Raw genomic sequence first — 26,829 nt, forward strand, 5'->3', positions numbered from 1 at the left:
GGTGTGAGATGGCCCAGGCGTGCAGGCCAGTCCTCCCATATATTCTGAAGCATTCTCTGCATGAGTCCTGCCACGAAGACATTGGCAGAATTAATTGAGGACTCTCTGTACAAGGAAGGTCTCAAGGACCTCCTCCAAATGGCAGGCGAGAAGCCTGTCAGGCCGGGCTCCATCTCTGCTCTTGAAATGCTTAGATGGCAACACTGGCAAAGGGACCTGGTATGGTGACAATGTTGAAAAGTGATGGGGCATTTTTTTTTTTTTTAAAGTACAAGAGTTTGAACTCGGGGCTTCACGTGTGCTGGGCAGGTGGTCTACTACTGGACTACATCCTGGGCCTTTTAAAATTAATTAATTAATTAACTAACTAACTTATTTGCAGTACTGAGAGTTGAGCCCAGGGGTGCTACAGCACTGAGTCACATTCTCAGCCCTTTTGTTTCTTATTTTGAGACAGAGTCTTGCTCAGTTGCCCAGGCTGGCCTTGAACTTGTGATCTTCCTGCTTCAGCCTCCCAAATAGATAAGATTACAGACATATGTTACTGTGCCCGGTTTGTGGGGCCTTTTAAAGAGGTGATTAGGTCGCTAAGAGGGATTGCTGCTTTTCTCACAGGAGGAGGATCATTCTTGCAATGGTGGGTTGATATCAAACAAGCTCAGGCCCTCTCACTGGTTTCTCCACACATGCCCGTTTGCTCATCTGCTCTCTGCAATGAGTTGAAGCAGCCAAAGCCCTTACCAGAGCTGGACAGAAGCCTCCAGAACTGTGAGCTAAATAAACTTTCCTTTATAAATTATCCAGTCTCAAGTATTCTGTTATAGCGACCTCCACCTAGATTTTAAAGGATGCTGCAAATAGCCTGAGGGGGGGTGGGCAGGCCAAGGTCAGCCACGGGGTGGGGCCACTGCAGATTCCCCACTGCAGCAATCCTTGGGGAAGCCAACGGAAGGAGACCACCCCAGGGACACCCCCCCCCAACAGCAGAGCCGTCGACAGCATGCGATGCCTGTCTGGGAAAGCTGCAGCACCAGTGCGCAACTCCAACCTGGGGGAGCTGACGCAGGGACTGAGCCCTGGGGTGGGGCTGCCTCACATCCAAGTATGCGGTACCTGGAGTGAGAGGTGATCTTTAAGACTCGACGTCTGCACAGGCATGGTGGCGCATGCCTGTAATCCCAGCAGCTCAGGAGGCTGAGGCAGGAGGATCAAAGCCAGCCTCAGCAATTTAGCAAGACCTTGTCTCTAAATAAATATAAAAAAGGAACCGGTGGGGGGCGGTGCTGGGTTGTGGCTCAGCGGTAGAGCACTTGCCTAGCACATGTGAGGCACTGGGTTCGATCTTCAGCACCACATAAAAATAAAAAATAAATAAAAGACTGGGGCTTGGCACTATGGCTCACGCCTGTAATCCCAGCAGCTTAGGAGGCTGAGACAGGAGGATTGTGAATTCAAAGCCAGCCTCAGCAAAAGTGAGGCACTAAGCAACTCACTGAGACCCTGTCTCTAAATAATGTACAAAATAGGGCTGGGGATGTGGCTCAGTGGTCCAGCGCTCCTGAGTTCAATCCCCAGTACCAAAAAAAAAAAAGACTGGGCATGTGGCTCAGTGGTTAAGCACTCTGGGTTCAACCCCTGGTACCCGCCCTTCCAAAAAAAGACTTAAATGTCTGCCTTCCTGGAGTTGACCTGGCTTGGGACCTGTCATTCCTTCCTTCTGTACCATTTTTCCCTTTTGGAGTGGGAATGTCTACCCTAAACCTGTCCTGTTTTGTTCTCTGTCACCACTGGGAATTGAACCCAGGGATGCTTTACTACTTACTTTGAGATAGGGTCTCATTAGGTTGCTAAGTGCGGAAGTTACTAAGGCGGCCCTCAAATTTGTGATCCTCCTGTCTCAGCCTCCTGAGAGGCTGGGATTATAGGTGCTCACCATTGCATTTTGTAAGTAGATAACTTATTTTGATTCCACAGGTACACAGATGAGATTTTGGACTTTTCAGTTAGTGCTGGAAAAAGTTAAGACTTCGGAGATAGATTTTGGGAACAAGTTAAGATTTGTGGATGGAATGATTTTATTTTTGCCTGAGAGGTAAATGCTAAGGTTTGAATATGGTTTGTTCCCTCCAAAACTTATGTTGATATTTGCCACTGTGAGTGGTAAGAGGTGTAAGGGCCTGTAACAGGGCATCAGGCCATTACAAAGGATTAATGCCTTTCTCTCTGGAGTGGGTTCAGTCTCATGAAAATGGGTTGTTACAAAGCAAGTTCACTCCTGCTGCTCCTCTCTTCCATATAGGCCCATCTGCCCTTCCACTTTCTGCAATGAGTTGAAGCAGCACAAAGACCTCACTAGAAGCCTGCACCATGGCCTTAGGTTTCCAGCCTGCAGAACCATGAGCCAAACGAACTTTTTTCCTTTGTAAATTATCCAGTCTCAGGTGTTCCATTATAGCAACAGTAAACAGAGCATGACAGGACTCTAGGGTCTTTGGCAGTGTCACAACCAGGAATCCAGAGATGTCTCACTTCTTCTGGTCTGCAGGCTCCTGTTCCTGCTTCTCCTCAGGCCTCCTGGCCTCTCCCCTTTCTCTGTGCCCACACTGTCTCTCTCATCTGTGCCCCTTTCTATAGCTGTACAACTTCCCTTCTCTCAGAAAATTTAATCTTTAACTTTTACTGTAAGATAAGTCCACGATAGGAAAATTAGGAAACTCAGATGAATATAATAATCCTCAACATTTAGGGCATATTCTAGGGGCTCTTCCTAAATTGTATTCCTTAGCCATGATGACATTTCTATGTGTAGGTGCTATTATCACCATCTTCTTAATTTTATAAAGACCCTGAGGTACAGAGAGGTTAAGCCACTTCCCAAGGTCACAGGGCTAGGAAGAGGCATGCTGGGATTTCAAGCAGAGACAATCTCTGACACATGTCTCTCTATATAGAAAATTTTTATAAATCATGTGATCCCCATTTTAAAGTCTCCCCTTTCACCTTATCATCTTTCTATCTAATGAAACAGTCTTTCACAGCTTTTTCTTCAAGATGAACTCATACTGTCTTTTGATGGTAAAAGTGGTATTAGGGAAAAACCTGGTTTTTTTGGGTTTTTTTTGTCATATGCATAAAATAGGATGCACCAGCTGATGGATAACTCCAGAGGGCGCCAGACAGAAGGCAGCTGGCCTGGACAGGGAGGCTTTCCATCCTAGAACCTTTTGTACTCCTGTGACTATGTGAATGTATTCTCTATTTCATAAACCTGGAAGAAGAACCGGGCTCCATGTCTCAAGACCTGAGCTCCCATCTGGGCTCTGTCACACGCTGTTTGACCTTGAGCCACTTTTTCCCATAGATAGACCAGAGGTAATGATCTCCACCCTGCCCATCTAAGTATTATTTTCTTGAAAGACTCGGATGAAATGATGATTATGAAAGTTCTATGGAAAATGCAGAGCACTGTATAAAGTTTTTTGTTAAATTCTGGCCTCTTTACTGAAGGCACCAGGGAGGGGGATGGATGTCAAAACCAGTTGGTCCAGGTTCCTCTGTTGCTGGCTCCCGGAGCTAACACTCCCATGGGGCACTCCTCAGCATCTGCACACTTTAAAACAAGACTGGAGAGTTCAAGAGCACAGAGTGTTGGCTAGGGTTTGTGGGACAACTGAAACTCTAACTCTTCTACAGCCGTAGCACAATTTCCTTGGAAAACTGTTGGGCAGTATCTATGAAAGTGACCATGTGTGAGTACAGGATAGCCCATCAAGTCCATTGCTGGTTACAGAATGAGCACATAAACATGCAGATGTTCACCAGAGAACCTGTTGGCAGAAATGTTCACAGTAGCACTACCTGTGAGAATCTGAAACTAGAAACCACCTGAATGCCCATCCATAGTTAAATGGATAAATCATAGTATTTTCACATAATGCACAATGAACAATGAAAATGATGGGTATTCAGCTACATACGATATGGATCAATCTCATAAACGTGTTGAGCAAAAGAAGCCTGACCAAAAATAAAAAGAGTACATGCTTGTTCCACTTAAATGTCTTGCTGCGTAACAAGCCATTCTGAAACTCAGGGTCTTAAAACAATGATTTATTATTTCTTATGATCTTGTGGGGCTAGCTGTGGAGTTTCTCTTCTGATATCTGGAGTTTACTTAGCACTGAGCTGCAGAGCTGGCTGGGTTGGATGGCCCAAGGTGACCTCATTCGCGTGACCTTGCTCTGGTGATGCTTGGTTCTTCTCCATGTAGCCTAGATGACCCTCTTTATGTGGCAGTCTGAGAGCAGCAGTCCTAGAGGGCCAAAGCAGACCGGCAAAGCATCTCAAGGTCCAGCCTCAGGAGGTGCAGAGTCCATTCCTCTGTATTGTGTTGGTCAAACTGAGTCAAAAGACCAGCCCAGGTTAAAGGTGCATGGAATAGACAGTCCCTCTGGAGGAGAGGAATTCATGTCACAAAGGGATGCACGTTCAGCTATGGGAGAAACTTGTGGCCATATTTTCTATCTATCACAAAGCAGTTACATAACATAGAAAAGTGGCACAATCAATGTATGCTGTGACAAATTCCTTAGCAAACAGGCATGGAGAGGAGTGCCGTGGCAACCATTCAGGTTCCTGGATATTTACCCTTCTGCATCTGAGTCTGCTTATCAGAGTTTATTCAGTTAATAAAAATTCAGCAAGTTGTACCCTTAAAGGCATCTGATATTTTTGTATAATTATTACACTTGAGATAAAATATAAAAATTATACAGTGGCTTAAAAACAGCATACTACAGGGACACAGACACATCAATGTTTATAGAAGCACAATTCACAATCACTACATTGTGGAACCAACCTGATGCCCTTCAATAGATGGATTAAAAAAACTGTGAAATATATACACAATGGAATATTACTCAGCAATAAAAGAGAATAAAATCATGGCATTTGCAGCTAAATGGATGGAGTTAGAAAAGATAATGCTAAGTGAAGTTAGCCAATCCCAAAAAACCAAATGCCAAATGTTTTCATTGTTATAAGGAAGATGATTCATAGTGGGATAGGGAGGGGGAGCATGGGAGGAATAGATGAACTCTAGATAGGGCAGAGGGGTGGGAGGGGAAAGGAGGGGGCATGGGGTAATTAATGATGGTGGAATGTGATGATCATTATTATCCAAAGTACATGTATGAAGACATGAATTGGTGTGAGTATACTATGTATACAACCAGAGATATGAAAAATTGAGCTCTATATATGTAGTAAGAGTTGTAATGCATTCTGCTATTATATATAAATAAAAAAAAGAAAAGTGAAGCAGATAATGTCTTCAGATGTTCTTGTGATGATTTTTCCCTTTTAAAAATTTTCTCCTTTCGGGGCTGTAGCTGTAGCTCAGTGGTAGAGCGCCTGCCTCGCATGTGTGAGGCACTGGGTTTGATCCTCAGCACCACATAAAGATATTAAATATATATACATTTCTATATTATACATTTAACATATATTAAATATATTTATATAATTTAATATTTGTATATTTATAAATATTTTAATATAGTTATATACATATTTTATAAATATGTATATCTTTTATAAATATGTATATTATATATGCATATATATACACGTGTGTATGTATGTGTATATATATGTATGAAATTTTATTTATATAAAATATTCAAATTACAAATAAACTTTTTCAACCTTAATCTCTGTCCATTTTCCTATCCATGGAAATGAGATAACTCTTATGATCTGGGTGATGTCCTTGTGCTGGTCAGCCTCTTGAAGCACATCAGCAGCGCTGGTCTAGGAAGGCACATGCAAGGGCAGGAGTTTACCACCTCCCCTGCTCTGGGTAGAAGCCGAGGCTTTGGCTTTCTCGCCCAGCTTTGATCCTTCAGTGCTGAGGAGCGATGCCCAGAGCTTAAACTATGTAGACGATCCATGTCCTCTATGGGCCGAGCTACTTTCCCATCTCAATTATTTTTTGAGGCAACTAAAGCAGATTCTATTCCTGTTGCCTTTTATTTCTTCTTATCTCTCTATTTATTTATTTATTTTTGTGGAGAGACGGATGGAATCAAGCTCCCTGCTTCTTCTCACAGTCACAGGTCCATCACTCCTATATCTTTAGATCATCATTTTGAATAAAACATTTTTTTTCCCCTGAAGAGTTGTCCCAAATGCTCACTAAAACACTGCATTTGGGTTTAACTTAGATTGTAAACTTTATGTTTAGTCTGTGTTTCTAAATTTCATACCTGATTTTGAACCACTGAACTTAAATTGACTTCTAACACTGATATACCTTCTAAGTAAACCTAAGCAAAGAACACCAGCCCTATATTCCACCCACCTCAAGATAACATGGAAAAACAAAGCCACACAGAGGGCCATGGTTTGATATTGTTTGGTAAATGTCTCTCGGCTTCAGAATGCTGCCACTTCCTCCAGTTCCAGCCCTCGGCTGTGGTCCACTCTGAGTAGGTGAATTCCTCTGTTGAAACTTGCACATAATAAGGAGATGGGATCACCAACAGCCAGGGAAGTTAGGGGTCCAGATCCATCCAGAGACAAGGTGAAAAGGCAGGCTGAGGGGAAGGGGATATCCACAGTTTAGGCCAGAGTGCAATGAAGTCACACATGGCTTAATGACAGAATGAATTTGAGAAATGCATCATTAGACAATTTTATTGTTATGCAAATATCACAGAGTGTACTAAGCAAACTTAGGTGGTACAGCCTACTACACACCGAGGCCATGTGGTATACACCAGTGTTTATGTGGTCTGAGGTTGACTGAAACGTCATTATGCAGTGAGTGACTGTATCAATGCGCCAGGTCCTCCTGAGAAATCCAAGGGAATAAAGCCCGTGCTGGACTGTCTAATGCATAAGCGTCTAACACACAAGGCCCCACTTGCTTCATGGGAAGGTGCACCAGCAGGTAAGGCAGAACTTGGGTCAATGTCATGAATTCAACTGCACAGAAAGGGGCCCAGGCCAAACAAGATCGATGCCACCAAGAAGTGCGTGCAAACAATTGGGGCCTTACCTACTCAGAGACCAAGGCAGAGCAGGGACAGGGAAAACAGACAAGGACACAGATCTGTAGTTGTTGGCTCCCTTCAAGATAAAAGAGAATGGGGACCTGCAAGCAGTCTTTGGGGGTGTCCAGCTGACTCAGTCTCCTTCCATCTGCATCTCAAAGGCCACTCTTCTAAGAACTTCAGGTACACACCCAGTGGGCAAGGCATCAGTGCCATCCATTCAGGTCAACACTATCAGGCCCTCACTTCCCTGGTCTTAGGTTCATGATTTCTAAACCAAAAACTTGTGCTTGCCTACCACCCACGACTGCTACACCTGGGCAGCTGGGAAAGGGCACTCCAGGTAAGGGGACAACAGGCCTGTCTGTACTAATGCTTGTGGCCCCAGCTGTTTGCAGAGTGCCATTAGACATGGTCCCAACTCTTTTGAGAGGGTACCCTTTCTCCCCCTGGGGGCACTGAGTTTCTGGAGGACTTCTGTTGGAAGGATGTGGTTGCAGTTCTCTAAATAATGCATTCTTATCCTTACAGAGAGGTTGACCTGCCTAGGGCGGAGCAGCACAGCAGCAGCAGGGTGCTAGGCAGCCAGCTTTCTGGTTTCCAACACTTATTCATAGCACTTGCCCCCATCATGACCAGCTTTCATGCTATCAAAGGTTTAAAAACTAGCTCACAAAATTGCTGAATATCTCAAAGACAGCCTCAGCAACTTAAAATAAAAAATAAAAAAGGCTGGGGATATGGCTCAGTGGTTTAGCACCCCTGGGTTCAAACCCCAGTGCCAAAAACAAAACAAAAATCACCGAGTGTCTAACAATTGACCAGTAGGAGCCAGCTCCAGCATGTCCAGGACTGTGGGGAGCCACGATCCACAGACACCTTTTCTCTGGTGCTTTGAAGTGTCATAGCCTTACTATGGTCTTAACCAGTTCTAGAGTCCAAATGAAACAAATCTTTCTGAGACTTTTCTTACTGTCCCTGAATCCCACCAAGCTTTTGATTTAGTCCTTGAAAAAGGAATTCAAATATGGCAATTCTTGGTCCCTTTTCCACACATCTTGAGCATCACCAGTTAAAACTTGATGAGAAACTTCAGGGAAAAAGAACATAAGAGCCAAATAGATTTTGTTTGGGTTCTCAGGAATGACTCTATGCATCACGAGATACATGGTGATAGTTTCTATCCAGAGGTCAACCAGAGAGAGACTAGCATCTAGGTGTCATCTCTTAACCACTTAGGGAACTAGACGGTGGCAGGAGATGGCTGGCTTTGAACATGATGACCAATGGGAAGCAGGAGTTTTAGAACCCCATGTATCTTTGAGCAGCACTACAGGAGTCTCCTTACCTCCAGTATCTTGGTTCCATATCTTCACCTTGGAATCATGTGATGAGGTAGCAATTGCAGGCACCAAGGCCAATGTTCTTGGTAGAAAAACACAGGATGCAACTGTCTGGAAATGCCCCTTATACTCACGTATTCTGTTTCTTGTCTGCCTTAGGTCCCACAACTGCAAAGTAAATTTTTATGGACCAGCTTGTACATACACATTCCTCAGCTTCACACGCACTTCATTCACTACTATCCATCTTCCCAGCCGCCCACGATCCTCCTGTGTCCTCCACTTACCTGCTCCTGTAGCTACATGAACTTCTTCTTTCAACCATCATACCCACCCACCAATCCACCCACCAGGTGATTATTTTGCAACAACTATGTCCCAAACAACACTGGTTAAGAATGTGCCAGAAGTGCTGTTGCCTTTTTCATGAGGAGTAAAAGCTCCCAGGCCTGCAGTGTAATGGAACAGTATGGAATTTCTTGCTTTCCATGACAACTCAAGAGCTGCCTTTTACCAGCTTTTTGGCATTTGTGGGTCTTGTGTGACCCTGTAGTTAGGAACACCTTCTCATAAATACATGTAAGTACAAACATTCTAGGGTAATGCCTAGAGTCTAGGCATTAGTGACAGTCTAGTGACAGTCCCACCAGTTCCATTCATTGGTACAGATCAGGTCACACCTGGAGAGTAACGTTCGGGGAGGAGAGCAAACTGAACTGTCCAAAAACAATGAAGTCACTGGAAACCATGCCATACATAAGCCTGGAGATGAAATCCTGCATCCAAAGCTTACAACACCCCAATCTGCCATTTAGCGGGGGTGTGATTATGTGCAAGAGATTTCAGCTGGCCAGGCCTCTATTCCCTCATCAGTACCTAAGTCATAGGGTTGTTTTAAGGATTAAAGAAGATAGTGCATGTGATAACGATACTCTATAATGATGAATCTAAGATACTCTGGAGGAGTCTAGACAATCTATCCTGAAATTAATTGCATGGAAGGCACATGGACAGGGATGGAGTGGGCTCTAGACTAACCCAGGAGCTCCACATTCCCTAAAGAGCTCAAACTTCCTTTACTAAGACTGATGGTTTATCTTCAGAGGACTGTAGTATATATGGTTCATTAGAGACCCAGCACAATGGGAATACATCTGGCTCTTCAGTTGACCTTCCCCATATACTCTGCTGGGAGTAGTGACATTAGCAAACAGGTTCTGTTTAGCTCCTTTCAATCTTGACTGTTATCCTGTTCCTCTTGTCTACTACCAATTTAGAGAGGCTTAGGTTAATGGATATTTCTTAAAAGAAGCATCTGGACTGTAAAGAATCACCCACAGTTACACCTAAAATAGGCCTGAGCCAATAGCAGAGTCTGTTAGTCCAGCTAAAGTCATGAAGCCAGAGGAAGTAATTTGCTCCTCAGTAACCAGGCCCCTGGACCCCACACAGTCTCTTACTGTGGCTTCACAGCCTTCGCCTCCAAAACCGTTGCTGCAGGAGATGCATTTGTGACCATCCATGCTGACCTCGCAGTAGGTCTGAATGTGTTGCTTTGTGGGAAACATGTGAGCCACCTGTAGCCCCCGACTGTCCCATAGTCTGAAAGAAATTAAAGCAGGAAATGAGTTTAGAGTAAATGTGCCTGAAACAGATCTGTAATATCTCACTCACATAAAGTCTTGGCTCCTTGCTACGGAGGTCAGTCAGAATGTAATACTATGATTTACCTGAATATAGCCGCCTGAATTGGTGCAATCTCTAGGATGTTAAAGTTGACAGGAAATAACCAAACTGAGTGACACCTGAGTTTTCTATTTTGAGATCTGTTAATAAGAATTTAGACCACATTTAATTGTACAAGTCAATTTGTTAATTTGGTCCTTCAGGACACTGCTTTAGACAAGAGACTATTTCTATGCCTATGATTTTAATTTTTTAAAAGATACTTTTTATGATCTAGAGCGCAGTCTTCATTTCAGAACAGATAAACAGATTCAGAAGCCCTGACCCTGGAGTTCACAGGAGAGTGTTTTGTTTTGCTTCGTCTCATTTATATCACTTTATCTCATTTCTAACCATTTTCTAAATAAAATCTCTTTTGAGAACCAAAGTTTCTAGTCATGCACTCCACTCTGCGCACTACTGACTTCATTTGAATCCCTTGATGTAGTTCCTGACTCCCCAAGAAGGTTTTCAAATGAATGCTGGTGACAGAGAACCCCTGGAGCCATGAACGGGTGGCAAGTGGAGCCAGGGAGGCTGAGTGGCCTATCCTAGGGTTAACCTGAACCCACTCACATAGTGGGAGCTGGATGGGTCGGCTGCTCTCAAAACCGTCACCTACAGGTGACCCAGATGATCTAAGGGGCCACATCAGTTCAGCACCAGCATGGGGCAGACAGGTGGGAGTCCCAGGAAAGGGCAGAGCAGAGGGGAGAAGCAGAGTGGAGCAAAGTGATGTAGGCACGGGAGCCACAAACCTTCACCAGAAACACCTTCACTCCACTCAGTGGCCCACCTGATGGTTTTATCTTCAGAGGACTGCAGGATATATGGTTCGTTGGGGACCCAGCACAGGTGAGTGACCTGGAAAAAGGAAAACTTTCAACACTTCTCCATACCAAGTCATTCTTCTGCTGTGATTCCTGTACCTGGTGCTAAAGAGCATCTCTGCACCTCTTCTCAAGAATTCCAAACTAGTAAGTTTGATTTAAAGGGATTTAATGTCTTGCAGACACTTTTTAGCCAGCTCTGGCTGCATCTCCTTGGTTATCAGCAGCAATTGTGGCAGCTGGGGCAGCCTAAGAGCACCTGAAAGCCAGTCAAGTGGCAGGGACCTGTTGGCAGTGGCAGCCAGGAGAGCAGGCCCTGTTCTAAGGTGGGACCAGGGAAATTCTGGTCTACTGCCTCATGGGGTTCAGAAGAGTGACCATTGTCCTTTTTATCCCTGCAGTTCCCCACAGGGCAGGATGGAACAGTTATCAAAAAACAAGGAAACGGGATTTTTGTTTCTTCAGTACAGCAAAGGCCCACAGACACAGAGGGCATCAGCAAGTTCACTCTATCGACAGCTGTCTTCAAAATCAGAGAAGATGAACTTTGACGACCACTAAAGAAGCATCTGCCATGTGGCAGGCATGATGACAGGTGTTTCACATACACAGGTTACCCCATTTCACCTTAACTAGCAACATAATTCTCCTCATCTGATAAATGAAGACACTGAGACTCTAAGAGCTTAAGTAACTTGGTGTAGCACAGCCAGGAAGTGGTGAGTGTGAAGCCAGGACTGGGATGTAGAAGGGGCAGAGTGCTTGCTAACAAACTCAAGGCCCTGGATCTAAAAAAAAAAAAAATGAAGAACAAACTCACCCAAATATTTGAAACCAGGTATGACTGACCCCAAAGGCCATGGAATTTATATACCATGAAAATCTACCAGAAAACAACAGGTCTTCAAAAACACAGCAAAGCTGGGCACAGTGACGCATACTGTAAACCCAATGGCTCAGGAGGCTGAGGCAGGAGGATAACAAGTTCAAAGCCAGCCTCAGCAACTTAGTGAGTCCCTGAGAAACTTAGCCAGACCTTGTTTCAAAATAAAAAATAAAAATGGCTGGAGATATGGCTCAGTGGGTAAGCCCCCCTGGATTCAATCTCCAGGGCCAGGAAAAAACAAAAACAGCAAATTACACAAGGAGAAAAAGGTGAGGCTTATTTCTTTGTTATTATGTTACACCAAGGAGAGCAGCCGCCACACAGTACACCAGCTGTGAGTTCTTGGTAGACAGAACTGAGATCTGTCACTAATCATGTTCCTAGCAGTGTCGAGCCCACAGAAGAAATGGATTAGATGCATGTTGAAGAAATAGATGAAGACACCATTTTAGATGTCAGCACACACTAGTGGGGTCATTCTCTACAGCAGAAGGCTTGCCATCATCCAACTCAATGACCCGAGAGGTCAGCAGGGGCTGCCATCAGGACCAGGCTCTGAGGCCTGGCCGTGGGTCTCCGGATCTCTTTCCTGGGCCTTTTCTCTATTTCCTTTTTGGTGTTGGAGCTGGAGCCTGGGGCTTCCCCACGCTGCGCACGCGCTATGACAACAGTGCTCGGCTGCGAGCTTCCAGTGCCCTTCCCTGCCCGGGCCCCCTCTGCTACCCTGCCCTGCACCGAGGTGGGATTCATACCAGGTTCCTGGAGACCAAGGCTCTCTCCACACACCGTCCGGTCCCCAAGTCCCACAGAAGCAGGGCGTTGTCCCGAGAGCCAGTGCACAGCTGGGAGGCGTCTTTGGAAGCAAAGCGAGAAGACACCCATGGGGCAGGACTTGCACAGGCCGGGAGAGCCCGAGGGCGCCGGGCAGAGCTGCTCCGCCTTACCTGGACTCACGGCCAAGCCGGTGACCGCCAGAGCGTGGCCGCACAGCTGCTGCCTGGGCTGGGAGGCCTCGTGCAAGTCCCACATCAGGACCCGCCTGTCCCGAGAGGCGCTGAAGAACTGGCCCGACCGGGGACTGCAGGCCACCTGCTCAGAGGAAACAGAACAGAAACCCGTCGCTGTGCCTCGGACTGGATTTCAATGCGCGGAAGGGTGGCTCCGCGCAGCCCCCCACTTTCAGTAAGCAATTCCTAAACGGGGGGGTCTCTGATGGGAAAGGCGGGAGGCTGCCTCCCACCTCTCTCCATGGTGTGCCCACTCTGTGTAAAGCCGACTCTCTCTCCCATCCTCCAAGGGGAGCCGTTAAAACCTCACGTCTTCCCAGACCACCTCACCTCCACGGCCCTCCCCGCCGGCTTTGGGGGCTCCTGCAGAACATCCCCCGTGTGCTCCCGCGGCACCGTGGGCACCAACAAGAGCGCAGTGCACTGCACCTCCACCCGTCTCGGCGTCCCCTTGTGTTTCTCCTACTTCATGTTGTAATGTCACGCATTTTATTTTGTTTCAGAGAGGGGTTTGAATCATATTTATTTTTAATCACATAAAGATCCATTTATTTCTACTTTACCAAGTGACCACGGAATTCTGTTTCAGAATTAATACTGGATCTTCTCATCTCTACTAAGATGATCAGAGAACCATATTTATCAATTTCTTAATAACAAATCATTTCTGCATCCCTGGAATAAAGCTCAGTTAGTCATGGTATGTGTTTTTCTAGGAAAGTTAAACTCTATTTGCTAATATTTCATTAAGAATTTTTTTTCAATACTTGTAGCAGTCTACAAGTATTGTACTCATGACCAATTTCCCCATTTTTTAATTTTTTTTTTTTAGTTGTAGTTGGACACAATACCTTTATTTTATTTTTACATGGTGCTGAGGATCAAACCCAGTGCCTCACACTTGCTAGGTGAGCACTCTACTGCTGAGCCACAACCACAGCCCCCATTTTCCCATTCTCATTTAACACAAAACCTCTATATTTTTGGATATGGCAATGTACTCCTATCAATTAATATTTCCCAACCCACTTGAAGATACAGATAACCAATGAAATATAAGTAGAAGTGGGATTTATAGGAAACCCTTTAAAGGGGGCTGACAGATACAATCCTTTGTTCTTGCCCTTTCTTTCCTCCTGCTGCCTCAAGATCAGACATGATGAAGGGAGCTACAGCAGTCATATTGTGAATAAGAGGTGATTTTGAAGATGGAAGCTAAGATCTTTTATTTTTTTATTTTTTGGAACTGGGGATTGAACCCAGGGGTGCTTAACCATTGAGCAACATCCACAGCCCCTTTTGTATTTTACTTAGAGAAAGGGTCTCACTGAATTGGTTAGGGCCTTGCTAAGTTGCTGAGGCTGGGTTTGAACTGGTGATCCTCCTACCTGAAACTCCTGAGCCTGGGATTACAGGCATGTGCCACAGCACCCATCAGAATTTTATTCTTTTTCAAGGTTGAATAATACTCCATTGTGCATATATTCCCACATTTTGTTCATCTGTGTGCCTTTTGATGGCCATCTTGCATATTTCCACCTTTGTTTTGCTCTACTTGGCTTTGCCTGGAGTAGAACTTCACAGCATTAAATAAAGCCTGGGTATTTTTCCTTAGGACTAAACAATCACTCTTAATATCTAGAGCTATTAGATATTCCTTGATTCAGTTCCAGATTCCCTTCAGGATAATCATTTGACAATTACCTTGGTGATTTCACGTTCATGTCCTTTGAACCTTTTCACCATGTTTCCAGTTTTCCAATTATAGGCCACGACTGTCTGCAGAGAGTCATTAGAGCAGTTTAGTCACTCCATTTCCATGTTACTTCCTCCCTCTCCTAGCCTCTCTAAGGGGATTTGCTTCAAGCCCTAGAGTTTTATTTTGTGCCCTTCCTTATGACCCCTGCTTTGAATTTCTTCTGTTTCCTCTTGATCATTCCCCTGTGTCTGTCCAAACAGGGCCACTCCTCTAAACCTTACTATGGTTCAGGAAAACATTCCTCAAGAAACATGGATTCACCTTGAGATTCTGGCTGTATATTCTGAAGAATTCTGCCTGGGATTAGATTATTTTTCCCTATTATATTGCACTTTCTTTCTTTTTTATTAATTTATTTACTTATATGTGATATTGATAATCAAACTCAGTGCTTCACACATGCTAGGCAAGTACTCTTCCACTGAGCTATGACCCTAGCCCTGTACTTTCTTAAAGTATCTTTTTAAAAATTTTTTAAAAATAACTATTTTTTAAAATTTATTTTTATGTGATGCTGAGGATCAAATCTAGTGCCTCACATGTGCCAGGCATGCACTCTGTCACTGAACTACAACCTTAGCCCTTAGAGTATCTTTTTAAAATTCACCATTTCTAACTGTACAGTTCAGTACTGTTGAATATATTCACAGTATTATAAACAGACTACATTTTTTAATTTTAAAAACCCGCATTCATAATACCATCTTTCAAACAGAACTGTTGTTAAAATTCTTTTGCATCCTGTTTCCAGGTGTACACGTTAATATATTACACCATAAGCATCCCTCTTCCCAAACAGGACTTTAAAATTTTCTGAGTCCCCACAGCTCATTGCTAAAGAGCAAAGAGCAAGTGCTGTTGTGGGCCCAGCCCCCTCTGCACCTGACCTAATTAAACACCAGTTTCCTAATCTGCAAAATGGAGAGGATAATCCTCGCCCTGTTTAACCCTAACAGATGCAAGGGAGGGTCATATAAATGAAATTTCTTGCATTTAAGATGATACAGATTTTAAAACAAAATGCTCTTGAGTGTTAAAATATTGAGATACATCCTGATTTCAGAGGGGCAAATTTGAAAACAAGTGCATGTTAAAACCAGTGAAATACAGTAAGCAAATGAAATTGGAAGATTTGAAAAGGCTATTGACAGTGAGAGACATTATTTACTGCAAAAAGCAACAGCATTTTTGCTACTCCTAGCAGTGAGTATGAGGACACAACCAATATGAAGGAGAGGAAGCACTTGGATTCAAAATGACGACGGGAGAAAAGACAAAAACATACAAGGAAAGAATACGATGCACCCACAGGAGAAGAAAGTATGATGTTCTTTTTGCTGACAACTTCTGTTTCTGCTGTAAACATGTATTGGCTGGAACAGTAACACCTGCCACTTATAGAAATGTCATGCAGGTGGTCATGTCAGGCAGAGTGTTAAGGATCTTACTTATGGTCTCTCATTTAATCCTCGCAATCATCCAGTGAGGTTGATATTATCTACACTTATCAGATGAGGAAACTGAAGCTCAGAAAATTTAGACTTACCTAAAGTTATAGAAGCAAAGCAGGGATTTACACCCAATCGTTTTTGGGGGGCACCAGATCCCAGGGGAGCTTAACATTTGAGCCATATCCCCAGCCTTTTCAATTTTTTTTTTATTTTAACACAGGGTCTCACTGCTAAGTTGCTTAAGACCTTGATAAATTGCTGAGGCTGGCCTCAAACTTGCAATCCTCCGCCTCAACCTCCCAAGTCATTGGGGTTGCAGGTGTGTGTAAACCCAGCCCTTCTAACTTTAAGCCCATACAGTTACACTAATAGCCTGGCTGCCAGAAATGAAGTGAAAACCTAGATTTTCTGAGTATCTTTCCTCTCCTGAAATGAGTTGTCTTCCTTGGAAATGCTGCAGACCTCACCTTATCTTTTCCTCCAGAGATACAAAGGTCTGAGTTCAGAGCAGCAACAGCAGAGACAGCGTCCACGTGAGCGGGGCTATACTCTTGAGAAGCTTTAGTTTGAATTCTCTCTTCCATGATTCCGTCAGGCCTGCTAAAGAGAGGTGGAAAATGAGAGGCCTAATGCTGGGATGGACAGGGAGCAGCAGCGACAGTAGCAAGTCAGGCAGGCTGAGGGGATGGATAAAGGGAAAGGAAACACTGACACTGCCTCCCTGTGAATTCTGACAATGCTCAGAATGACTCAGTGATTGAAATCTGATAAAGGAATCCTAAGTCAGGAGTCTGCTCACACTAGCCACAAATCCCAAAGGCTATTCTGCACCACCACCCCCGTTAATGGGTGCAGATATTAGCTAATAAGCTATTTCTTAGCTAAAAGAAAACAGACCAAACAGTTCAGGGAAGGTCATTAACTTTGTTCCCTTTTTATTTCTTCTTTCTTTTTTTGTTTTGTTCCCAAATAAATATGGATGGATGTTGTATTTTCTGAACTCTTTATTTTAATGTTCTCATTATGTTCTCATTGTTAAAGGATGATTATTAAGCTCGTTAATTTATTGGGGTAACCTTGTTCTCTTTCTTGAGTTTAATGGAGGCATGATAAAGTTAAGGACCCCAAGTCAGCCACGGTGGTATATGCTTGGAATCCCAGCGACCAAGGAGGCTGAAGCAAGAGATTCGCAAATTCAAGAGTAGCCTCGGCAACTTAGTGAGATCCTGTCTCAGCGGTAAAGCACTTGTCTAGTGTGTGTGAGAACCTGGGTTCAATACTCAGAACTGCCCAAAATAAAAGAACCCTAGGGAAGACTGCTGTACCTGTATTTGTAACTGCTGTGTTTGAGTTTGCTCTGCAGTTTCCCCATTATGGCACAGAGCCCACACGAAGCCTGAGAAAGAGGAGTGTGTTTCAGGTGGCATCTGAGTAGCAGCATCCCTTGTGGTTGATGGAAGTTGTGTTTCCTGTTTAGTAAAAAGAAGAATGTGTACTGTTAATTTTGTTAGGCACAACAACAGTAGAATGGTTATGTGAAATTATTTTAAAACAAAAAAGACTAATTGAATGCATGTGCTTTTCCTCTTTTTCCTGCTTTACTTTGAAGGGATTACAGGTGCCAACAAACCATTAGCAGAGAAACAAAAACAAAACCAACTTTTAAAAACACTTAAGAATTATGTTTAAACTGATTTAAATATTATGCAATGTATACATGTATTGCAACATTACATGGTACTCCATTAACATGTACAATTTTTGTTTTCATGCATTAGTTTTAAAAAAACATTAAGAAGTTCCTCAATAGTTAAACATAAAATTGCCCTATGATTCAGCAATTCCAATCCAAAAGAATTAAAAACTGGTGTTCACACAAAAGTTGGTACCCAATGCTCATGGCAGTAATACTGTTCACTATAGCTAAAAGGTGACAAAACTCATCAATGGGATGAGTGGATAAACAAAATGTGGTCTACCCATATAATGAAATATTATTCAGACACAGAAAGGAATGAAGCACTGACACATGCTACAGCAAAAGGGAACCTTCAAAGTATCATGCAAAGTATGATTCCACTTACGTGAAGTATGCACAGTTGGCAAATTACAGCAACAGAAAGCAGATTAGTGGCTGCCAAGAGTTGAGACAAGGAGAGAACAATAGGTCTGGTGTCCTTTGGGGGTGATGAGAATGTTGTGGAACGTAGACCATAGTAATGGTCGCACAACACTGTCTGGGTACTAAATGTCACTAATGGTAAATTTTATGTTATGTACACTCTATCACAATAAGATAAATACTAAGCATGTAATGAAAAAAAAATTTAAATCCATATTAGTGAAGCTTCTTGGAAGAGAAGAGCTTTGGACATTCTAAAAAGTTATAACCCTTCTTATGCTGAACTGTTTTTAAATAATTTCACTGCGGTACTTAAATCAGCATAAAAGATCATGAAATTATTCTGTAATGAGATGCTAGAGATGATGACACTGAGACAATATAGATAATGACTTAGACCAGCAGTTCTCCAAGTGTGATCTGGGGACCAGGGGGGATTTCTGGTTCTTTAAGGAGTCCAGGGGTCCTCCCCCTCTCTCCAGCTGTCTGTGTGAGGCATGATTTTCCTTTCATACTTCAACCTAAACAATATATTGCAATAGACTGAGTGCAGAAGCAGATACGAGAATCTAGTTGTCTTTGTTTAAGCCAAATATTAAAGAGATTTCAAAGAAATTATAACAATACCATTCTTTCCTACTAAATTTTTTGGGAAAGTTTATTTTCATGAAATTATATTATTCATCTTAACGAGTAATAGGTTTTTTGTTGTTAGACTTTGTTTTTGTTTTGTGGGGCTGAGGAATCACACCTGAGATGCTAGACAAGTATTCTAATTTGAAATTTATCAGTTTTCATATCAATAAGAGGTTGGACAAGCAGGAACCTGAACCCAATCTATAACTTACATAAACAAAACTTCTTTGTGGTCCTTGATGATTTTTAAAAGTGTAAAGAGGCTGGGCATGGTGGTGCACACCTGTAATCCCAGCAGCTCAGGAGGCTGAGGCAGGAGAGTCACAAGTTCAAAGCCAGCCTCAGCAACTGAGAGAAGTCCCAAAGTAACTCAGCGAGACCTCGTCTCTAAATAAAATATTTTTAAAAGCTGGGGACATGGCTGAATGGTTCAGCAAAACTGGGTTCAATCCCTGGTACCAAATAAATAAAAAAATAAAATTTTAAAATTTTAAAAAAGAGTATTAAGGAGACTTGATGACAAAAGTTTGAGAACAACAGATCTAGAAATTGAATCATGTTAATATAGGATGACCTGTACTAGTCATAAAGAATAAAAGCAATAATTGTTTTTCAGATTTATTTACATTGTTCCCATCAACTAACAAGGCCAGAACTAAAAAGAAAAAAAAATAAATAATGCAATCAAAGATGCCCATCCAGTCCTTCACTCAGAAATACTCTGTAAGCACCTAATTTACTCATGCTGGTGAATCAGAGGAAGAGAGGGATGGGGGGAGGGAAATAGAGAGGGGGAGAGAGAGATTGCGCCAAAGATGTGACCAGTAAGAACATTCATTGGGACTGAAGAACTCTGACATGGGGCTAATTTCAGCTGCTTCAGGTCCCATGTCCTCTATAACTATCTGTCCCCTGAGATGCCGGAAGGCTAAGGGGAGTAAATGGGGCAGTGAGAATGCCCACTGCCCGTTTCTTCTGGGGTTCTGCTTGCAGAATAAGAGATGAGTTTCTTATGGGCACCAGCAGCCTACTCTAGGAAGAACAGGCTGCACGGAGCATCTAAAAGTCACCAAGTTAAGAATTCTCATTCACACCATTACCTTAAAAACTGGAGTTTTCCAGAAGAACTTCAGCCTACATTTTGAGGCACTGTCAGAACTGATCTCTTGAGAAGAACAGGTAACTAGTACAGAAGGTAACTAGACACTAGCAATGCAGTGGCAAGAACAGTGTGTGTGGCATCAAGAGCCCTGGGCTCTGGCTCCAACTCTGTCTCATCTCATGTGTCCTTCAGTGGCTGCAGTTCTCACTCTGTGCCTCATCCTCCTCATTTAAAAAATCAGGACACTAGACTAAATGATTTTTAGTAGACTATGAGCTCTATAAGAAGGAGGACTCTGCTGGGTGATGGCACATGCCTATAATCCCAGCAACTCAGGACGCTAAGGCAGGAGGATCACGAGTTCAAAGTCAGCCTCAGCAACTTAGTGAGGCCCTAAGCACTCAGTGAGATTCTGCCTCTAAATTAAAAAAAAAAAAAAAAGGCTGGGTATGTGGCTCCATGGCTAAGCATCCTTGGGTTCAATTCCCAGAACCAAAAAAAAAAAAGAAAGACTCTGATTATTCATCTCTGTATCCCATGAGGCTCACCAATACAACAAAGATAATTGTTGAGAAGTAGTGAATCTACACAGTCCCTTCTAGTTCAGATATTCTAGGATTCTAAATGATAGATCACAAGATGTGATTTTAAAAATTTCAGAATAGTTTCCCAAAAGCTTGGAATGTTGTATTGTTCATAGACAGAGGGTGCAGGGCTTCCTATCTGCCAGTCTAACCCATTTTTCGACATTATCATCCAACTAAAAAGATGTGCCACCCATAGATCTAGGTCATGGGAAATTGCAGGTGCTATAAATGGACTGGCTGTGCTTAAATATGATTGGATTCTTAGCTGGTATCTCCAGAGAGCCATACCTCCCAAGTGAAGAATATTCATGGGACATTCTAAAGGAAAAGGTAACTTTTAGAATTACTTACCCCCAAATCAAAAGGATCTTCTGGTGAGTTGCGTTTTTAATTATTTGTAATGTTTATCCTTTGGAAAATAATTCAGGCAGCCACTTCCTAATCTCTGTAATTAGGGAAAAGATGCTCAGGTTAATCTCTTCTCTAAGCATCTCTTTGCACTGAAAAGAGATTTACAAGATAAATAAAGACTTTGTTTAGTTAAAAAGATTGCTAAGTGTCATTTTCTCTCACAAAAAAAAAGGATAGCTTACAAAATTCCAAGATTATAAGGTTCACATTTCCACCAATGAGAGAAAGTATAATCTAATGTCAATTATACATCTAGTTTTAAATATGCAAAATATATTTAATTACATCATGAAAAATATTTTTATTTTACTCATTGTATAGTTCTTCTGTTCATTGAAAACCTTCAGAGTTGACTAATTACTTTCAGAGTTCACTGCTTTTGTAAAAAGGAAAATTTCTTGTTTTAAATAAGTATAAGGGGAGGGAGGGAGAAGTACTGGGGAGTGGTATTGGCTAAATTATATTGTCATATTGTGTATAAGTACAAATATGTAACAACAAATCCCATCATTATAATGCACCAATAAAAAGTGGGAAAATTTTTAATTAGATTAAAAAATAATTAAGTATGAACCACAAAACCTGAGATGAAAGAGCTTTTCAAAATCATCACATATAAATCCTTTACTTTGAGACCTGCAGAAAGCAGATATATTATTTGTTCAAAATTATAACCAAGATGAACGTGGTAGCATAAGCCTGTGAACCCAGCAACTCAGGCTGTAGCAGGAGGACTGGGGTTGTGACTCAGTGGTAGAGCACTTGCCTAGCACTGTGAGGCCCTGGGTTTGATCCTCAGTACCACATATAAATAAACAAATAAGAGAAAGGTATTGTGTCCATCTACAACTTAAAAAAAAAAAAGTTCAAGGCCAGCCTGGCAACTTAAAGAGATTCTGTCTCAAAACTTTAAAAAATTTAACCCTATATACATGTATGATTACACGACTGGTGTGTCTCTGCACCATGTACAGCCAGAGGAATGAGAAGTTATGCTCTATTTGTGTACAAAGTGTCAACATGTATAATTAGAACAAATTTTTAAATTTTTTTTAATTTTTAAAAAATTTACATAAAAAGGGCTGGGGTGTAGCTCTGTGGTAGAGCACTACTGGGCTTAATCCCCAGTACTGCAAAAAAAATTCATAATCAGATAATCTTTTGACTTCTAGCCCAGAATGCCCATTATAAACATCTACACAGAAGAGTTTTACTGCATTTTTTAAATATTTATTTTTTAGTTGTAGTTGAATACAATATCTTTATCTTATTTTTATATGGGCCTTGCACGTGCTAGGTAAGTGCTCTACCGCTGAGCCACAATCCCAGCCCCTACATTTTAACAACTCTAAGAGTTTAAGTACACTCTAAAAAAATTTTTTTCAGTACTTGGTACTAAACACAAAGGTATTCAACTACTGAATTACACCACCACCCTTTTTAAAAGAATTGTTTTATTTTGAGACAGGGTCTTGATAAATTGCAAGGCTGGCCTTGAACTTTTGATCCTCCTGCCTCAGCATCACAAGTAGCTGGGATTATGGGGGCGCACCACTATGCCTATCTAAATACATTCTAAGCACTGATTGACAATGTAGTTTATTTTGAGAATTATGAGCAGCACAGAATAACATTTAATTAAATGTCTTACTGTCTGAATTCAACAGGACTAGGTCTGAATTACAATTCTTCTGAGGGACTAGGCAAATTGCTGAACCTAAGTCTCAGCTTCCTAATGTGCAAAATGGGGTAATAACTCTTCACTGTTTTCTGTGAAGGTTAAAAATAGCTCTTAAGATGTGTCAGGAACTTCCCTATGTGCCACATATTTATTAATTCATTTCATTAACATATCTGTGAAATAGTTACTATAGCCATTCTTCAGATGAGAAAAGTGAGATAGAGAGATGTTAATTTTTTATAATGCACCATTTTTGCAGTATAAATAAGTGGCAGAAATGAAACTTGAACCCAAGCAGTCTGACTCCACAGGCCCTGCTTTTGATCAGCATACTATACTGCACCTCTACTAAACCTACTATGTAAAAGCCTCCAGTTCAAACTGCCAAACTGTTAATAATAAGATATGGTTATTAAAATGACTGCACCGATCAGCAATTTCACTCTTGTTAATACTGCTTATAGTAAATGTATATTAAACACAGAGATCAGGGGAGGGGAGGGGGGGATAGGAAGGGCAGCAGAATACAACAGACACTAGTATGGCAGTATGTATAAACGTGGCTGTATAATCAATGTGATCCTGCAATCTGTACACGTGGAAATAATAGGAATTCATACCCCATTTGAAACAAATATATGATATATGATATGTCAAGATCAATATAATGTTTTGAGCAACTAATAAATTTCTGATGTTTAAAAAAAAACCACAGAGATCACATACAAATCGATATGTGAGTCTAGAGAATATTAAGCTGAAGCCAATTAGGTCCCCTGACAGAGTGATGGATCACAATAAGAATTATGTTATACAATGAGGCAATTTAAAATCTTGAGAATAGGCCGGGTGGAGTGATGAAAGTCTGTAATTCCAGCTACTTGGGAAGCTGAGGCAGGAGGATTGCAAGTTTGAGGCTGCCCTGAACAACTTAGTAAGACCTTGTCTCAAAAATAAAAAATAAAAAGATCTAGGTATATAGCTCAGTGGTAGAGCATACTTGCGTTCAACTCCCAGTGTAGCAATAAATAAATAAATCTGGACCCCAGGACCTATTTCTGCCCCAAATCTGTTTTTCAAAGACCTTGAGATACACAGTGACCATATAAACAACACAGAGAATTCTTTTTTAACTGTCTAGTGCAATACTCTTGATATATGTCACTGCATATGCAACCGTTATATAGTACCATGAAACTGGGACCCAGAGGATTATGACTTGATAAAGGTCATAGGGGCAGAACTGGGTGAACTAGACCTTATTTCCTTGGATTTTCCTGGTCCATAGTTGATGCAAATGATAGTTTCTTATCTTCCTCCCTCTTCCCAAATCTTCCTCTGCACACATCTAACCCACACTCTGGAAGACCAAGGAATCCTTTTATTTTTCTTTTTGTACTGGGGATTGAACCCGGGGCTCGTACAGGCTAGGTGAGCACTCTAACTGAGCTATGTATCCCATCCCAAGACCAAGGCATCTAAACCAATGCTCATATAGAAACAGCGACGGGTAGAAATATGGAAGGTGGTGTGGTTAGACCCTCTAATGGTACAGATAAGGGAAACCGTGGCCCAGAGTCACACAGCGAGTCAGTTCTAGGTCAGAACTCCGAAGGCTGAGGACAACCTGTGCAGTTTTTTTCTGGCGCTTCAGACCACAAAAATTCCTCTCCCTGTCCATTACGTGAACCGCTAAAGCTTATTTTTGAAGTGCATGTGGGCGAGGAACAGTCCCTCAAGAGGGAAACCTTATGCCACCCAGACCAACTGTGACCCCCAGAAACCTCCTCGCCGCTTGGCCAGGTAGGTGGCTGCGGCCCAGAAAGCGCGAGGACTCCCACCTCCCGCTTCCCGGGTTTCTCCCACTTCGGGTTCCATACCCACCCGCGTCTGGTCCGGCTGGCACCGGGCCCGGCGGAGCCACGGAGCCGCAGAGCATCCGCAGCCTCCACTGCCTCCGGCTCCTCCGCCCCTAGCAACGAGGCGCGCGTCGCTAAGGTGAGAGTCCGGGTGAAAAATCTCCGGGCGTCTCCCTCAGAATAGGAACCTAGGTTCCGCTCGCCGGAAGTCTCCCTGGGGCCAAACAGAGAGAGAGAGAGAGAGAAAGAGCGCGAGAGAGCGTCTTGCCTTGCTTGCTTTATTTTTCCTTTTTTTCCCCCACATTTTTTTATTGGTGCATTATAGTTGTAGATATTGTTACATATCCGTACATGCACACAGTATAACAATATAATTTGTCCAGTATCACTTCTCAGCCCTTCCCCCGCTCTTTCCACCTCCCATTCCTTGGTCCTCTTTTCTCTACTCATCTCCCTTTGATTTTCATGAGGTCTGTTTCCACCTTTCTTTTCCTCTTTCCTCTCTACTTCCGCAAATGAAAACATACGTTCCTTGACCTTCGGAGTTTGATTTACGTGGCTTAACATAATGGTCTCTAGTTCCATCCATTTCCCTGCAAATGACATAATTTCATTTTGTTTTCTTTACAATGCTCTGATGAGATCCAGAGAAGAGGGATGTGCCCAAGACCGTGTTGCCTAAACAATCTGTACAATCTCCCGTCTACTTGGGAGGCAGGAGCATCGCAAGTTAGAGGCCAGCCTCAGCAACTGAGCAAGACCCACTCTCAAAACGGAAAGGGATGGGGCTGTAGCTCAGTGGTAGAGTTACCTCTGTGCCAGGCCATGGATTTGACTCCCACTACTGCAGAAAACAAAACTACATGTTCCAAGGAAAGTAGCACCTCTGTGATAACCACGGAGAAAGCATTTAATAAATATTATTTTTAAAAATTATTCTTTGTCCATAAAAAAAGTATTGTCTTGTTTCTTTGGAGTTTTCCCTGATTCCAGCCAAAGATCCCTCCTTTCAACACTTCCCCAGCACCTTACTCCCCACCCGCCTTATTGTCTTTGTTAAGGGGGGGGGGGGGCGGACAAATAAAAACTTCACAAATCAGCTCAGTGCTTTATTCAGGAATGAAGTGTCACACAGGAGCAGGGAATGCAGGGACGAAATGACGCTGTGGTGGCACCCACTTTCCTGATGGAAAATGAGCCACTGAACAAAGAAAGGGCCTGGGCTTATTTAGGTTATTCTGAGAGGTGGTCTAGTGAGCATATCAATTTTCTTTGGACACCCAGGAATTTGGAGTTTGTTCTATCAATCAATGAAGGGGTCAGTTTTAGTGCTTAGGAATTTAGTGTCTGTTTTATAGGGCAAATGGGAGGGAGTCTAGGGTCAGTGGTCACTTTCTGGAATTCATTGTACTGGACCTGATAGAGGGCCTGGGGCCACTGGTTGGTATCTGAAAAGAATTTGTTTACAGAAGAGTTAATGCTTCAGCCTCTTCCCAGAGACTGCCTTTCCAGGTTTGATGGACACTTCTTCCCTAGGCTTGGTTTTATCATCTGGAAAGAATGTATTGGGAAAGGATCAATGCTCTCAATGTATGGCTTTCCTTCTCACTCACCTTTCCCCGGGTCTCACTACTTTGGGGGTTTGCCACTGTCCATATCTAATAGTTTTGTTTCATTTTTATTATTTTTTTGTAGTGCTAAAATAGAACCCAAATTCTCACTCACAGTAGGCAAACACTCTACCATTGAGCCACACACTGGGAGCACTCCCTCCCTCACTTTCTTGAGGTTTTGTTGGTTTTTGTTTTGGGGATTTTGTTTGTCTTGTTTTTGATATTGGGGATTGAACCCAGGGTTCTCACTCATGCTAAGCAAGCACTGAGCTACATCCCCAACCCTTTTTAAAATTTTATATTGAGACAGGGTCTCACTAAATTGACCAGGTTGAACTTGAGATCCTCCTGCCTCAGTCTTCTGAGTGATTGGGATTTTTATTGGCCTAATGGATAAAATGCCTGACTGCAGATCAGAAGAGAATGGGTTCAGCTCCTGCCCGGGTCACTAAAAGTGTTAACAGATGATACTAATATCAGCCTGGAGGAAGAGGCTGAGCTAAACTGCTCTCTGCTCCAGAAACAATTGGAGTCAAATTTCTAGGAAAATAAGTTTTATTCAAAGCCAGTTTTGAAGATAAAAGAAACTTATTAATGAAAATGTTATATTCCATATCATTCAATACCTTAGCCACCAGCTCCATGTAGCTACTGAATATTTGAAAATGTACCTAGTGCAACTGAAGAACTGAATTTTAAATTTTATTCATTTTAATTAATTTAACTTTAAACTTAAGAAGCCATCTGAGGCTAGTGGCT

General features: G+C 42.5%; 1 protein-coding gene across 3 annotated transcripts; it reads right to left on the reverse strand.

The window, feature by feature from the left end:
* Nucleotides 1-4,089: 4,089 nt before the first annotated feature.
* Nucleotides 4,090-24,594, reverse strand: Wdr31 (WD repeat domain 31). Of its 3 annotated transcripts, none has more exons than XM_046451791.2 (11): nt 24,483-24,594; nt 20,858-20,951; nt 17,385-17,528; nt 16,527-16,656; nt 14,554-14,628; nt 12,787-12,931; nt 12,595-12,695; nt 10,923-10,990; nt 9,862-10,003; nt 8,407-8,569; nt 4,090-6,599 (listed from the first exon to the last, which is right to left on the reverse strand). In XM_046451791.2, the coding sequence occupies exons 3-11, from the start codon at nt 17,498-17,500 to the stop codon at nt 6,439-6,441; spliced, it is 1,101 nt and encodes a 366-aa protein (XP_046307747.1). In that variant the 5' UTR covers nt 17,501-17,528; nt 20,858-20,951; nt 24,483-24,594; the 3' UTR covers nt 4,090-6,438. The 3 variants fall into 3 exon arrangements, with proteins under 3 accessions (XP_046307747.1, XP_046307746.1, XP_058437618.1); XM_046451790.2 differs by having other exon boundaries at nt 16,527-16,659; XM_058581635.1 differs by lacking the exons at nt 20,858-20,951; nt 24,483-24,594 and adding an exon at nt 18,144-18,398 and having other exon boundaries at nt 16,527-16,659.
* Nucleotides 24,595-26,829: the final 2,235 nt, after the last annotated feature.

Source organism: Marmota monax, unplaced genomic scaffold, assembly GCF_021218885.2.
Source record: "Marmota monax isolate L192 unplaced genomic scaffold, Marmota_monax_Labrador192_F-V1.1 WCK01_AAM20220418_F8-fsc00020, whole genome shotgun sequence".
Classification (NCBI taxonomy): domain Eukaryota; kingdom Metazoa; phylum Chordata; class Mammalia; order Rodentia; family Sciuridae; genus Marmota; species Marmota monax.

Bases quoted from the DNA above. Each gene is read 5' to 3' on its own strand.
- Wdr31 (XM_046451790.2), bottom strand. From the start codon at position 17,500: ATGCTGCTACTCAGATGCCACCTGAAACACACTCCTCTTTCTCAGGCT. The intron at 14,629-16,526 runs GTGAGGTCTGCA...GACTCTCTGCAG, and splicing joins TCTCTGGAGGAAAAGATAAG to ACAGTCGTGGCCTATAATTG. The intron at 6,600-8,406 runs GTAAGGAGACTC...CCTTCCCCTCAG, and splicing joins ATGGAACCAAGATACTGGAG to CCTGCCTTTTCACCTTGTCT.